Source organism: Schistocerca gregaria, chromosome 1 (assembly GCF_023897955.1).
Source record: "Schistocerca gregaria isolate iqSchGreg1 chromosome 1, iqSchGreg1.2, whole genome shotgun sequence".
NCBI lineage: Eukaryota > Metazoa > Arthropoda > Insecta > Orthoptera > Acrididae > Schistocerca > Schistocerca gregaria.
Window position 1 is genome coordinate 1,062,256,004 of NC_064920.1, and position 15,788 is coordinate 1,062,271,791.

Genomic DNA, 15,788 nt, shown 5'->3' on the forward strand with positions numbered 1-15,788 from the left:
ATGTTAAGTCCCATAGTGCTCAGAGCCATTTGAACCATGTTTTGGAAACCCACTTCTAAGCAAAGAAGCGAAAGCAGAAATGTGGAAGGAGTATATAGAGGGTCTATATGAGGGTGATGTACTTAAGGGAAATATTATGGAAATGGAAGATGAAATGGGGGATATGATACTGCGTGAAGAGTTTGACAGAGCACTGAAAGACCTGAGTCGAAACAAGGTCCCGGAAGTAGAGAACATTGCATTAGAACTACTGACAGCCTTGGGAGAGCTAGTCCCGTCAAACCTCTACCATCTGGTGAGCAAGATGTATGAGACAGGCGAAATACCCTCAGACTTCAAGAAGAATATAATAATTCCAATCCCAAAGAAAGCAGGTGTTGACAGATGTGAAAATTATCGAACTATCAGTTTAATAAGTCACGACTGCAAAATACTAACGCGAATTCTTTACAGGCGAATGGAAAAACTGGTACAAGCCGAACTCAGGGAAGACCAGTTTCGATTCCGCAGAAATAATGGAACACGTGAGGCAATACTGACCCAACGACGTATCTTACAAGATAGATTAAGGAAAGACAGAACTACATTTCTAGCGTTTGTGGACTTAGAAAAAGCTTGTGACAATGTTGACTGCACTACTCTCTTTCACATTCTGAAGGTGGCAGGGGTAAAATACAGGGAGCGAAAGGCTATTTACAATTTGTACAGAAACCAGATGGCAGTTATAAGAGTCTAGGGGCATGAAAGGGAAGCAGTGACTGGGAAAGGAGTGAGACAGATTGTAGCCTCTCCTCGATGTTATTCAATCTGTATATTGAGCATGCAGAAAAGGAAACAAAAGAAAAATTCGGAGTAAGTATTAAAATACATGGAGAAGAAATAAAAACTTTGACGTTTGCCGATGACATGGTAATTCTGTCAGTGACAGCAAAGGACTTGGAAGAGCAGTTGAACGGAATGGACAGTGTCTTGAAAGGAGGACATAAGACGAACATCAACAAAAGCAAAACGAGGATAATGAAATGTAGTCGAATTAAGTCGGGTTATGCTGAGTGTATTAGATTAGGAAATGAGACACTTACAGCAGTAAAGGAGTTTTTCTATTTGGGGAGCAAAATAACTGATGATGGTCGAAGTAGAGAGGATATAAAATGTAGAGTGGCAATGGCAAGGAAAGCTTTTCTGTAGAAGAGAAATTTGTTAACATCGAGAGTGTCAAGAAGTTGTTTCTGAAAGTATTTGTATGGAGTGTAGCCATGTATGGAAGTGAAACATGGACGATAAATAGTTTAGACCAGAAGAGAATAGAAGCTTTCGAAATGTGGTGCTACAGAAGAATGCTGAAGATTAGGTGGGTAGTTTACATAACTAATGAGGAGGTACTGAATAGAACTGGGGAGGAGATTGTGGCACAACTTGACCAGAAGAAGGGATCGGTTGGTAGGGCATGTTCTGAGACATCAAAGGATAACCAATTTAGTATTTGAGGGCAGCGTGGAGGGTAAAAATCGTAGAAGGACACCAAGAGATGAACACACTAAGCTGATTTAGAAGAATGTAGGTTGCGGTGGGTACTGGGAGATGATGCACCTTGCACAGGATAGAGTAGCATGGAGAGCTGCATCAAACCAGTCTCAGGACTGAAGACCACAACAACAACAACAACAATTGTAACGTTGTACATTGAAATTAATCAGCATGAATAACAGATTGGACTTCGAAATAAGGGCGCGAGTGCTACCCATTCGTCACAACAACAAACAACATTGCCTGTTACTCAATATCCCACTTGTAATTTGGCAACTGCGCACAGCGGAAACACTATCACATTGAAACAACGCGTTATAGTATTTCTGATTACATTTGTTAGATAAGGGCCACCTAATCATAGGAGAAGTTGTAGGAAGTAAGGTTCATAAATGGAAATTGATATCACAATTACCAGACATTTATTCAAATTCAAAATCAACACGGGATCTTACTGCAATATGACTCTTGAAAAACAAAAGCACAGAAAACTAGCACGAAATACAGAAGTTAAGTACGTGGGAGTTTGATTGACATCGCTAGGAGCTGCTCAGAGTAGGCAATCTGAAATTTGAAGCCGCGCCGGATTAGCCGAGCGGTCTCAGTCCCTGCAGTCATGCACTGTGCAGCTAGCTCCGGTGGAGGTTCGAGTCCTCCCTCGGGCATGGGTGTGTGTTCGTCCTTAGGATAATTTAGCTTATGTAGTGTGTAAGTTTAGAGACTGATGAACTTAGCAGTTAAGTTCCATAAGATTTCACACACATTTGAACATTTTTTGAAATGTGAAACTAACATTTGAGCGATTAGTAAAAGCACCACTTACATCTTCAAACTGCCCAGTCAGCACAGGACGACAGTCAGGAAGCGAATCATACGAAATCAGAGTTTTCTGTTTGCAGCTCAAACTCTCTTTGGAGGGGCAGCAACAAGATTATAGCCAATGTGCTGAAAGTAAATGTGCCTCGAAGCAAGAAAATAGAGGGAACGCTATCAAAGTTCCCATGACATGGCGTACAAATACGCAAAAACAATAATCCGGAGTGGTACCGAATTTGAGTCTTCTACTATTGGTTGAGGTAGCATATACAGCGTGCAGTAGGGAAGGAGGTACACAGGATTGGACGAACAAACATACTATTGAGATGATTCGATGTTTTCTCACAAAAAAATGGTTCAAATGACTCTAAGCACTATGGGACTTGACATCTGAGGTCATCAGTGCCATAGAACGTAGAACTACTTAAACCTAACTAACCTAAGGCCAGCACACACACATCCATGTCCGAGGCAGGATTTGAATCTGCGACCGTAGCGGTAGCGCGGTTCCAGACTGAAGCGTCTTGAACCGCTAGGCCACATCGGCCGGCAGCTTTCTCACATTTCATGGGGATGGAGAAGTAGGATTCTTGTTGACATCCATGCAGGGAATATACATGCATATATATCAGGCGGGTACTATGGAGCTCAGGCACCTTTGTGGTAGCAGGTGAGGAATTAAATTCCGGGAACCGTAATTTCAGAATCAGCCGGGCAGGCCCTGGGAACCACTTCAGCATTCCCCACAATTCTTGAGTAAAGCTTTTCTCTCTTACTAGACAGTGACCACTGGTAGTCCCAGAACCCGCTTCCTTGCCTGAGCCGGCCGCGGTGGTCTCGCGGTTCTAAGCGCGCAGTCCGGAACCGTGCGACTGCTACGGTCGCAGGTTCGACTCCTGCCTCGGGCATGGATGTGTGTGATGTCCTTAGGTTAGTTAGGTTTAAGTAGTTCTAAGTTCTAGGGGACTGATGACCACAGCAGTTGAGTCCCATAGTGCTCAGAGCCATCTGTACCTTGCCTGAGAATTTTTCAGCCCCGGTGGACAGTTAGTACTTTCTTATACGAAATTCAGGTAACTGAAGAGACAGGGGATCGTGAAGCGATCTGTACCAGTCATATTACAATACAGCCATGCCTACATGATAGCGATAATATCTATTATCTGTCTAAGCTCAGCACTGAGAACGTCGTGTGTACATGTGAAACGCTAAACGCCCAAATGTATATATACTGCTTGAGAATCGCCAAGGAACATAGACATTGCTGCACAGGAATAATAACAGGCAATGATGGACGACGTGAAACCCAGATTTCACCACATGGGAAAGTAGGAAACAGACAAGAATAACTTCCATGTATGACAAGTCAAACTACTCAGGGTCGATATAGGGCACTCAGTAAGGAATAAGCCCTCCTTGGGCACTAATGCACATTTTGCACCTGTTATTCATGCTCGCTACCAAACTGTTGAGGAGTCCTTGGGGAATACTGTTCTCTACCTCCCAAGGTAATTTTCAGTTCTTGCACGATTCGGGGAGGGTTCTTCGTTGAGAAGCCTCCCGGGAATGCACTATATGCTTTATGACTATGGAGTACGCAGGCCGTTCACTACGTTCAAAACCTTCGCCCTCCAATGTTTCCGGCACTTGAGTGGGCGAGCACTGTCGTCCATAAACAGAAAGCCGGGATCTACCGCGCCGCAAATCAGATGGACATGACCCAGAATAACCTAGCTACAGCACCGCTGTGATGTAACGGTACATTGTGCAAAGATATGCAGCGGTGTTCGGCCACTGCGCGTAATGCCTGCCCACACCTTAACGCCTAGGTCATACCGACGAATTTCATAAACATTCTGTGGCGTGTAACGTATTCTCTTCTGACTCCACACTAACTGGCGGCCAGAATCACTTCCAACAGTGAAGCGTGATTCGTCGGAGAACATCAGTCTGGACTACTATTGCTGACCCCAACCAAAATGCTCCCTACACCAACGAACTCTTTCTCGACGATGGTATGATTGATGTTGGATGCATATAACATGACTCCGAGCATGCAAAGCAGGCGGATTTAATCGCCGCGAAATGGTTCTGGCAGACACACGTGTACCGGTAGCGGCTGCATGTTCTGCATCGATTTGTCTAGGAGTGAGATGTCTGTTCCATTTCGCCAATAGGGCTACGTACGAACCTCTTGCAGTGCGCAGACATGCCTTCGTATACCGTTTCCACCTTCAGCGGTCTTTTTTAACCGTGAGACGACACTTTTGGGAACACCTATTACTTTGGCTACAGTAATGACGCTTTTATCGGCTTACAGCCGTTCAACTGCTCGTCTACCATCGTAAGCACTCAAATGATATCTTGCAGACATGTTGCTGTACCACGCGGAATGTTGCACTAATCTGTTACACAACAACCTTCGTGAAACACCATATTACACTCCTGGAAATGGAAAAAAGAACACATTGACACCGGTGTGTCAGACCCACCATACTTGCTCCGGACACTGCGAGAGGGCTGTACAAGCAATGATCACACGCACGGCACAGCGGACACACCAGGAACCGCGGTGTTGGCCGTCGAATGGCGCTAGCTGCGCAGCATTTGTGCACCGCCGCCGTCAGTGTCAGCCAGTTTGCCGTGGCATACGGAGCTCCATCGCAGTCTTTAACACTGGTAGCATGCCGCGACAGCGTGGACGTGAACCGTATGTGCAGTTGACGGACTTTGAGCGAGGGCGTATAGTGGGCATGCGGGAGGCCGGGTGGACGTACCGCCTAATTGCTCAACACGTGGGGCGTGAGGTCTCCACAGTACATCGATGTTGTCACCAGTGGTCGGTGGAAGGTGCACGTGCCGGACCGCAGCGACGCACGGATGCACGCCAAGACCGTAGGATCCTACGCAGTGCCGTAGGCGACCGCACCGCCACTTCCCAGCAATTTAGGGACACTGTTGCTCCTGGGTATCGGCGAGGACCATTCGCAACCGTCTCCATGAAGCTGGGCTACGGTCCCGCACACCGTTAGGCCGTCTTCCGCTCACGCCCCAACATAGTGCAGCCCGCCTCCAGTGGTGTCGCGACAGGCGTGAATGGAGGGACGAATGGAGACGTGTCGTCTTCAGCGATGAGAGTCGCTTCTGCCTTGGTGCCAATGATGGTCGTATGCGTGTTTGGCGCCGTGCAGGTGACCGCCACAATCAGGACTGCATACGACCGAGGCACACAGGGCCAACACCCGGCATCATGGTGTGGGGAGCGATTTCCTACACTGGCCGTACACCTCTGGTGATCGTCGAGGGGACACTGAATAGTGCACGGTACATCCAAACCGTCATCGAACCCATCGTTCTACCATTCCTAGACCGGCAAGGGAACTTGCTGTTCCAACAGGACAATGCACGTCCGCATGTATCCCGTGCCACCCAACGTGCTCTAGAAGGTGTAAGTCAACTACCCTGGCCAGCAAGATCTCCGGATCTGTCAACCATTGAGCATGTTTGGGACGGGATGAAGCGTCGTCTCACGCGGTCTGCACGTCCAGCACGAACGCTGGTCCAACTGAGGCGCCAGGTGGAAATAGCATGGCAAGCCGTTCCACAGGACTACATCCAGCATCTCTACGATCGTCTCCATGGGAGAATAGCAGCCTGCATTGCTGCGAAAGGTGGATATACACTGTACTAGTGCCGACATTGTGCATGCTCTGTTGCCTGTGTCTATGTGCCTGTGGTTCTGTCAGTGTGATCATGTGATGTATCTGACCCCAGGAATGTGTCAATAAAGTTTCCCCTTCCTGGGACAATGAATTCACGGTGTTCTTATTTCAATTTCCAGGAGTGTATATGCTGCAGTTAACATACCACCCTCTACATTTCCTTTTACTATCATTGGTCTGGTGTTCTGTAGCATCTGTCGGTTGTTGCGTAGCAACTGACGATTGTTCCTTAGCAAGGGTCAGTTGTTCTTTCGTACCTGTCAAGCAGTGTACGGCGATCTACGCACCACAGAGGTAAAGACAGATAAAGGACCCTATCGTGGCTATATACGCGTGGTTATAAATAGATTTTAAATATTCACGTGGTTCTATGTTTTCTATATCCACATCATTTTTGACCGATATAAAGAAACTTAATTGTTCAGTGGAGCGCTTTTCGAACGAAATACAGCAGCGATTATGTGGGGCCATGATTCGACAGGTCCTTTCTAGGTTTCCGTTGGTATGTGGCCGGTGGTTTGCGGGTACGGAACTGGCGCCCGATAGCGTGACAGAAGTATTTTATCGAATTCATATCAGCAGAATTTGGTGGTAGTGCTGGGTGGATTCCTAAGGAACCAAACTGCTGAGGTCATCCGTCCCTAGACTTACATACTACTTAAACTAACTTATACTAAGAGTAAGACACACACCCACGCCAAAGGCAGGACTCGAACCTCCGGCGAGAGGGACCGCGCAATCCGTGACATCGCGCCTCTAACCGCGCGCGCGGCCACTCAGCGCGGCAGAATTTGGTGGACGAGACATCAAAGTCAGTTCACTACTGTGCTCCTCAATGTTCCGCAGATGACTATAGCTCATGTGATTGTAGCTCATGGGACATGGATAGTTACCCCGCTGGAAGATGCCATCGCCGTCAGGGAAGACATCGCTTTCAGTACCCGGACATTAGGGAGGTTATCATTTATTCATCCCAGTACAGATCCTAGAAGATGAAGAACCGCAGTTTCAGCGCAAAAGTTCGCAGAAGAACTTTGGTGCTGAGATATAATAGCAGTCGTTTGTGGGTTCTTGTCGTCTCAGATTTGACTGATGAAATAATCAGCGCTCGTAAAGTTGACAAGTCTGAGAAAAACATATGTGGATGAAAGCATCACGAAAAAATTCCTTAGGTCGTGCGACACTGGGTGGTTCTAGGTCTAATTTCTGAAGGCAGTGCGCGCATAGGGTGTGCTTATGAATTATCCTTCAAACGGTTACGTCACCTTTACGACGAGCGCCAATTCCATTGCCTCTCGCTTCAACTTAATACAGTGACCTCAAACATTTCTTAGTCCTTACTGGATCCAAATGAAACAATACAAGTGGTTAGCAATAATGTTTACGTAGTCCACAACTGTCATTGTGCCTTTGATTACTATCACAGGGCCGGCCGCTGTGGCCGAGCGTTTCTAGACGCTTCAGTCCGGAACGACGCTGTTGCTACGGTCGCAGATTCGAATCCTGCCTCGGGCATGGATGTGTGTGTTCTCTTTAGGTTAGTTAGGTTTAAGTAGTTCTAAGTATAGGATATTGATGACCTCAGATGTTAAGTCCCATATTTCTTAGAGCCACCTGAACCATTTTGAACTGACACAGGTCCCATGGAAGACCAGGTGAATGTCCCCAACAGCATAATAATGCCCCCATCGGCCTGCTTCAGTGGCAGGGTGCATGCTTTCAGCAGCTGTTTGCTTGGATGATGGCTTATCCGGACACGATAATCATCCTGGTCTAAGAAGAAAGTGATTCGTCCTACCTGGCGACACGTTTCCATTGGTCCACAGTCCAAACTGAGCAGTCCAGTATCCAAAGCAAACGTAATGGACGATGTCGTTGGGTCAAAACATGTAGGGAGTCGTCTGCTGCATAGCCCCAAGTTAAGAAACAAGTGCTGAGCTGTGTGTTCCGTAACACTTGTACGTACACTAGCACTGCACTCCGTCATCAGATCTGCCACAGAACTCCAGCTATTCTGCTTTATAGAGCGGGCAGGACTCCGATCTCCATGTTCTGTGATGAGATTTGGACGTCGAATACCTTGTCGCCTTCTCATGGTTTCATCGTTCTTCAACCACTTTTCACAATGCTCACTAAAGTAGGATGGTAACAGACGGCCAACTTTGTTGTTCCCCAGGCGTCAGGACATGACAGTCTACCCGTTGTCAAGTCGCTTATGTCAGTGCGTTATAATGTAAGAAGGTATCAGGTGCAATGAAACTTTGCTGAGCAAAGTCACCTAGCCCATCAATTACATCTCTGCCAGTTGTCAAACGAGGCTGGTGTGAACGATCACTGCTGTTATTTACTAAGACTGGATAACAGAAACGGCTGTACGATATGTATCAGACGCCTGTTTCCACGTATAAAGGCGTTGCGTTTTATGCAAGGTCTGCCTTAACAGCTCGGACAAGAGGTTGCAATTCTCAGTAGAACCGTTGAGATACCGTAAAGCAGAAAGAGAAAGAGAGAGAGACGTAGGCCGCTAAGCCTGCCAACAACGGGAGCGCCCACTCACAGCCGTTGCTGGGGGCTCCAGTTCTGCACCCTACGCGCCACACTTCGCAGACCAATTATTCTTGTCCTCCCACACGACACGAGGTAGCAAACACACGCAAACACAAAAAACACACCTGAAGAAGAACAGGCAGTCGTTGCACAGTTCACGGAAAAAGCAAACTGATTGCATCAAACTTGCGTACCTCTCTCAACACACAACCACACAGTATACACTACATTTCAAAAGTCTTCTTCTTCTCCTTCATAACCAATATTAGACCTAGCGGCCTGTTACGGTTTCACTCCATCTCCTTTGCTGGTATTCCCAAATCTCTTTAAATCTCTGGGTTAGTATTTGAGGTTCCTTTGGGAATCAGGTCGGTCCTCACACATAGTACATTAGTCTTTCCAAGATGTTCTGAAGTTCTGCGCTTCGCTGAGAATTGATTTTACTTCATCCTTATGATTGTCATCAGATCTTTTCGTGTCCTCCAGCTGTCCTTCTCATGTACAGCGTCTGGGGTGCTCATCAGGCTCCTTCCACCATATGTACGGTGTCAAAGATTCGTGGCCATCCAAGAAGTCAGCTTGGGCCAGAGGGTTACATAGTTTGAGCCTTGTGTGACGCTGAACAAGAAGATTCAAGATAGCAGGTTTGGCCAGGGTGTCATATAGTTTTGGCCTTATGTGACGCTGAATAAGATTCAAGAGGGCAGGTTTGGCCATGGCGTCATGTAGTTTTAGCCTTGTGTGACGCTAAACAAGATTCAAGAGGGCAGGTTTGGCCAGGGTGTCATGTACACTCCTGGAAATTGAAATAAGAACACCGTGAATTCATTGTCCCAGGAAGGGGAAACTTTATTGACACATTCCTGGGGTCAGATACATCACATGATCACACTGACAGAACCACAGGCACATAGACACAGGCAACAGAGCATGCACAATGTCGGCACTAGTACAGTGTATATCCACCTTTCGCAGCAATGCAGGCTGCTATTCTCCCATGGAGACGATCGTAGAGATGCTGGATGTAGTCCTGTGGAACGGCTTGCCATGCCATTTCCACCTGGCGCCTCAGTTCGACCAGCGTTCGTGCTGGACGTGCAGACCGCGTGAGACGACGCTTCATCCAGTCCCAAACATGCTCAATGGGGGACAGATCCGGAGATCTTGCTGGCCAGGGTAGTTGACTTACACCTTCTAGAGTACGTTGGGTGGCACGGGATACATGCGGACGTGCACTGTCATGTTGGAACAGCAAGTTCCCTTGCCGGTCTAGGAATGGTAGAACGATGGTTTCGATGACGGTTTGGATGTACCGTGCACTATTCAGTGTCCCCTCGACGATCACCAGAGGTGTACGACCAGTGTAGGAGATCGCTCCCCACACCATGATGCCGGGTGTTGGCCCTGTGTGCCTCGGTCGTATGCAGTCCTGATTGTGGCGCTCACCTGCACGGCGCCAAACACGCATACGACCATCATTGGCACCAAGGCAGAAGCGACTCTCATCGCTGAAGACGACATGTCTCCATTCGTCCCTCCATTCACGCCTGTCGCGACACCACTGGAGGCGGGCTGCACGATGTTGGGGCGTGAGCGGAAGACGGCCTAACGGTGTGCGGGACCGTAGCCCAGCTTCATGGAGACGGTTGCGAATGGTCCTCGCCGATACCCCAGGAGCAACAGTGTCCCTAATTTGCTGGGAAGTGGCGGTGCGGTCCCCTACGGCACTGCGTAGGATCCTACGGTCTTGGCGTGCATCCGTGCGTCGCTGCGGTCCGGTCCCAGGTCGACGGGCACGTGCACCTTCCGCCGACCACTGGCGACAACATCGATGTACTGTGGAGACCTCACGTCCCACGTGTTGAGCAATTCGGCGGTACGTCCACCCGGCCTCCCGCATGCCCACTTTACGCCCTCGCTCAATGTCCGTCAACTGCACATACGGTTCACGTCCACGCTGTCGCGGCATGCTACCAGTGTTAAAGACTGCGATGGAGCTCCGTATGCCACGGCAAACTGGCTGACACTGACGGCGGCGGTGCACAAATGCTGCGCAGCTAGCGCCATTCGACGGCCAACACCGCGGTTCCTGGTGTGTCCGCTGTGCCGTGCGTGTGATCATTGCTTGTACAGCCCTCTCTCAGTGTCCGGAGCAAGTATGGTGGGTCTGACACACCGGTGTCAATGTGTTCTTTTTTCCATTTCCAGGAGTGTAGTTTTAGCCTTTGTGACGCTGATCAAGATTCAAGAGTGCAGGTTTGGCCATGGTGTCATATAGTTTTAGCCTTGTGTGACGCTGAACAATATTCAAGAGAGCAGGTTTGGCCATGGTGTCATATAGTTTTAGCCTTGTGTGACGCTAAACAAGATTCAAGAGGGCAGGTTTGGCCAGGGTGTTATACAGTTTTAGCCTTGTGTGACGCTGAACAAAACATGGTATGAAGATGCTGTTTATCAGTCCCGTTACTTTTGTGAAGTTTACGACTTTGTTAAACTTGAAGGAAGCTAATTTCTAGCCAAGATCGAATTCTTCATTTACAATGACGGTTTCGGTAAACGGAATTACCGTTCCCCTGATCTCGATAAAGATTAATACAAGTGCCCAATTAGAACTTCAATTGTTTTTCATATTTAATCTGATGGTAATTCCGTTTACTGAATGCGGTCATTGTAAATAAATGTTTTAGAGATGTGATCTTGACTGAGTAGTTGTCGTTCTTTAAACTGAATTTTACAGACCGCCCCTTAACATTCAGTATGAGCACGTTATTTGTGACTTTGTGTTGAATACAGTTTTCTTGAATATAGCAGAGGTTGTTGATACTTTCTCGAGGCTTATGTTGTGCATTGACATTTTTGTGGTGTTTTATTGAAAGAGATATCCATATTCATTCCCAAAATTATTTTTTGAATCATAGGAGCATGTTTGAAATGCGGTGCTAAGAAAGAATGCTGAAGATTTGACGGGTAGATAGCGTAACTAACCACGAGGTACTGAACAGAATTGGCAAGAGAAGAAATTTTTGACACAATTTGACTAACAGGAGGGATCGGATGATAGGACACATTCTCAGACATCAAGGACTTACTCAGTTAGTACTGGAAGGAAGTGAGGGGGTAAAGATGGTAGATGAAGACCAAGAGATGAATACAGTACGCATGTTCAAATGAATTTAGGTTGCAGTAGTTATTCAGAGATGAAGAGGCTTGCACAGGGTAGACTAACATGGAGAACTGCACCAAACCAGTCTTGGGACTGAAGACCGCAACAGCAAGACGTCAGTGTAAACTAGATATAGATAGGCCACTTTCGAACTACGAACGCCTATTGCCCAATGAGATCTTAAGTCTGAGAGGATCAATATTACACGAAGGCGATGGTGTGAATACAGTAGTTGTATTATCTCTGAAATTGAGTTACTTCATATAGTGCAATTTCTCCTGGATGTGACCTAACCTGGACATCGTATCCGGTGTAGAGCACAACTTCATTAGACTTGATTCCCTTTGATTACTTTTAATCTCTTTGCTGTACGATACATTATTGGACAATATAAAAATGTTAGCAGATAGAACAACTGAAATACCTGACGTCTTAGTTAAATTTCTGGGACATTCGAATGAGTGTTCCAAAGTTTTGTTCGACGTGGCTAATGTCTGCACTGCATGTAACTCGATGGTTTGAAGAGCTTCAGTAAGACAGAATTCTAGCTCTATTATAAGCAGAACAAATCATATACAGATCAACAGCATTTGTATTCAGACACTTAGACTAGGTCTCTGTGGTTGTCAATTACTGACTCAGTGTCACGCTTCAGAACACGAACTTCGAATTGAAAGTAATTCTATTTTGCCTTGCCTTTACACTCTTTATCAGCAACGTTTTGAGACACATAGTACCGGAAAGGCTACATTATTGAAAACTGTGTTTGGTATGGGAACTGAATGGAATTAGGTCAGTGCGACATCATTGAACTGCTTCTTGCTATATTTGAAAGAAAAGTGCACCATGAGGCGAAGTAACAGAAGAACAATAACTGGAACACTTTTCAGAACAAACGGAGTAACAAATACGAATTGCCACTTTCTCCGGAATTCATAGGTTTTAAGACACCTTCACTTAATTTAAACAAACTATGTATTAACAGCCATTGAGAAAAAATGTATTGTTCTACTTATGTCCTACACTGAAAAATACATACGCCAGCGCTATAGATGTCCTTGCACTTCATCAGTATAATGGGGAGTCAAGAAATAAAAAAAGGATTCCGGTAAAGAGATTTCATATATTCAAAACTATTTCGAGAAACTTTAAAGGAAACGATCAATACCTTAGAATGAGAAAACAAATTAATTTTGAACCGTCCTCTGTTTTGTTGTTGAAATTGTGGGAGGAGGCCTTAAATTGGGCAGTTCTAATTTTATTCTGCATCCACTCAAGTGATTGATTCAATGAACTTCAAACTAAACAGAAAGTGGGTCGTTTAATGTCAGCAAACACGAATTCCGTTTCTTCTGTTCAGCAGAAAAATGTAAGAGCTTGTTGCGGGCTGTCATGGCCAGTAAATCAATTACAGTACGACTAAGGTAATTTATAATCAACACGCCGGCCGATGTGGCCGAGCGGTTCTAGGCGCTTCAGTCTGGAACCGCGCGATCGCTACGGTCGCAGGTTCGAATCTTCCCTTAGGTTTAAGTATTTCTTAAGTTCTAGGGGACTGATGACCTCAGATGCTAAGTCCCATAGTGCTCAGAGCCATTTGAACCATTTTTTCCACAACCGCAAGGCGCCAGTCACACGGGCGACAGCTGGCCAGCTGATCCAAAACCAGTGATGTCAGTACTAAACCGGAGACTCTACTCCATAAAGCCGTGCCACGACGCATGGTGTCACAGGCGCCACGACAGGCCGGAGGAAGCTGTCAAGCTGTTCTACTGAACGGGAGAAATGGAATTATTGTTAACCGATGAAAAGCGACATTCTCTCGCTTTCTTTCTAGTTCACCGAATGAATCAGCCGAAAGTTGCAGGCGCAAACTTCACTAACAACTCTGTATGAGCGTCCCTCATATAGAGTACCCACAAAAGACCATCACGCTTTCCTGTGCAAAACGCCTTTCAGTACTCCCTCCAGTTTAGTACTCATTTAAATGTAGCTCACAGCAAAGGTACGTAGGAGGAAAACTCGTCATCACCACCTCTCCAATAACAGAGACAAAGTTCCAGTTACCTACTTTCCCCTTCGTCCAATTCAACAAATTTCATAATTGAAACTTCCTAGCAGATTAAAACTGTGTGCCGGACGGAGACTCGAACTCGGGACCATTATCCAATGTTCGGAACGTGGATTGCAAAGCGTCCGGCAGCTGGAGACTGCTCGCTACTAACCTCGTAAATCGGAAACTAACAATCGTGGGGCAACCACTCACCCGCTAGGCAAAGGTCCCGAGTTCGAGTCTCGGTCCGGCACACAGTTTTAATCTGCCAGAAAGTTTCATACCAGCGCACACTCCGCTGTAGAGTGAAAATTTCATTCCAGAAATTTCATAATTGTTCAGAACTGAATTCAGGTCACCTCACCCAGTTGTTTTCGCTGCCTGGAAAGAAAGTAGCCGTTTGCTCAGGAAGACAATAACCTACGAGGGGTAGTCATAAAGTTTTAATTACCACGTCTCAAAAATAAAGTTACGCAATTATTTTTTTGACTGTTTGCATAGTGGAACACTTGGAAATCCCCGAGCCACAGAACCATAACACGCTGCTAAAAGACCCCAAACAAAACCACTAATGGAGATATCTATCTGCAAAGAGGAAAAAAAATAAAAAGAATGTGACTTCATTTTTTTAGCAACAATAATTAAAGCTTTATGACTTGCCTCGTACAAGCCGGCCACTGTGACCGAGTGGTTCTAGGCGCTTCAGTCCGGAACCACGCGGCTGCTGCGGTCGCAGGTTCGAATCCTGCCTCGGGCATGGATGTGTGTGATGCCCTTAGGTTAGTTAGGTATAACTAGTTCTAAGTCTAGGGGACTGATGACCTCAGATGTTAAGCCCCGTAGTGCTTAGAGCCATCTGAACCATTCCTCGTACAAGTTTATCTAATGTTTGGAATGCGGATTGCAAAGCGTCCGGCACCTGGAGTCTGCTCGCTACCAACCTCGTAAATCGAAAACTAACAATCGTGTGGGGAACCACTCACCCGCTAGCTGATAAACTAGCCCTGGCCCAGAGTGGCTAATGTCCCAGTATACAGTAAACAACACGTACCTAGTGGCAGTGATGCCGGCCTGTTGCGACTCCTCGGACGTTCCATGTCAGCTAACTGCGACGGTTTCATCGTGAAGCACCGGGTAGCCAGAAGAGCGGTGTTTACAGCGCTCACCAGAACACACTAGCCACAGAGGACGCGAGGGTATCTTCTGATCACACAAAGGAGAGAAACATCGGGCGCTCCGGCAGCGCCCGTGGGACTACTGCCGCCAAGCTCTGCAACCTCATTGTCCTCCGGGACCGCGTTCTTATCTACCTGTTTGCCCTGGTACGTGTGTTTTACAGCTCAAGCGCAACACGATGACGGCACGTGTATGGTGCGGCGTTTAACGACTGCTGTCAGTTTCTCAATATGTTTCACGGATTCAGCATCACCCAGGAACGCCAGGCTCGCTGAAAGGCAACACTCGCCCAGGACACATCGAAGCTCAACCGGAAATCGACGAACACGCCCGTGAATGCATTTCTCTATCTAACAAATAACTCATCGCGAAGGATCCCCCTCTCCCGAATTCTGAAATTCACTGCGAAAACGCCACCTCCCACACGGAGGGCACATAAATCCTGTTACTCGCGAGGGGTGGGTGGCCGACGGGTCGTTTTAGTGAGCTCTCAAAATGCTTCACGATTTTATTTAACACTGAGACTATTCAGATATGTGAACACAATATAAGCAGTCTTGCATATGCGGATGACTTAGTTGTGATGGCAGATTCGATTGAAAGTTTGCAAAGTAATATGTCAGAGCTGGATCAGAAATGTAAGGACTATGGTATGAAGATTAGCATCTCCAAAACGAAAGTAATGTCAGTGGGAAAGAAATATAAATGGATTGAGTGCCAAATACGAGGAACAAAGTTAGAACAGGTGGGCAGTTTCAAGTACTTATGATGCATATTCTCACAG

At 46.6% G+C, this 15,788-nt stretch overlaps 1 protein-coding gene across 3 annotated transcripts in view; it reads right to left on the reverse strand.

Annotated features, from left to right (window-relative positions):
• Positions 1-15,788, reverse strand: part of LOC126281306 (sorbin and SH3 domain-containing protein 2-like) — a 239,510-nt gene that overhangs the window by 200,583 nt on the left and 23,139 nt on the right. Inside the window, exon 1 of one of the 3 annotated variants that reach the window (XM_049980154.1) lies at positions 14,880-15,111. The exons of the other annotated variants lie outside the window; for them this stretch is intronic. Within the exon in view, the coding sequence (XP_049836111.1) occupies positions 14,880-14,949 (70 nt within the window). The 5' untranslated portion in view covers positions 14,950-15,111. Of the gene's footprint in view, positions 1-14,879; positions 15,112-15,788 lie in introns of those variants that run through there. 3 annotated transcript variants of the gene reach the window in all.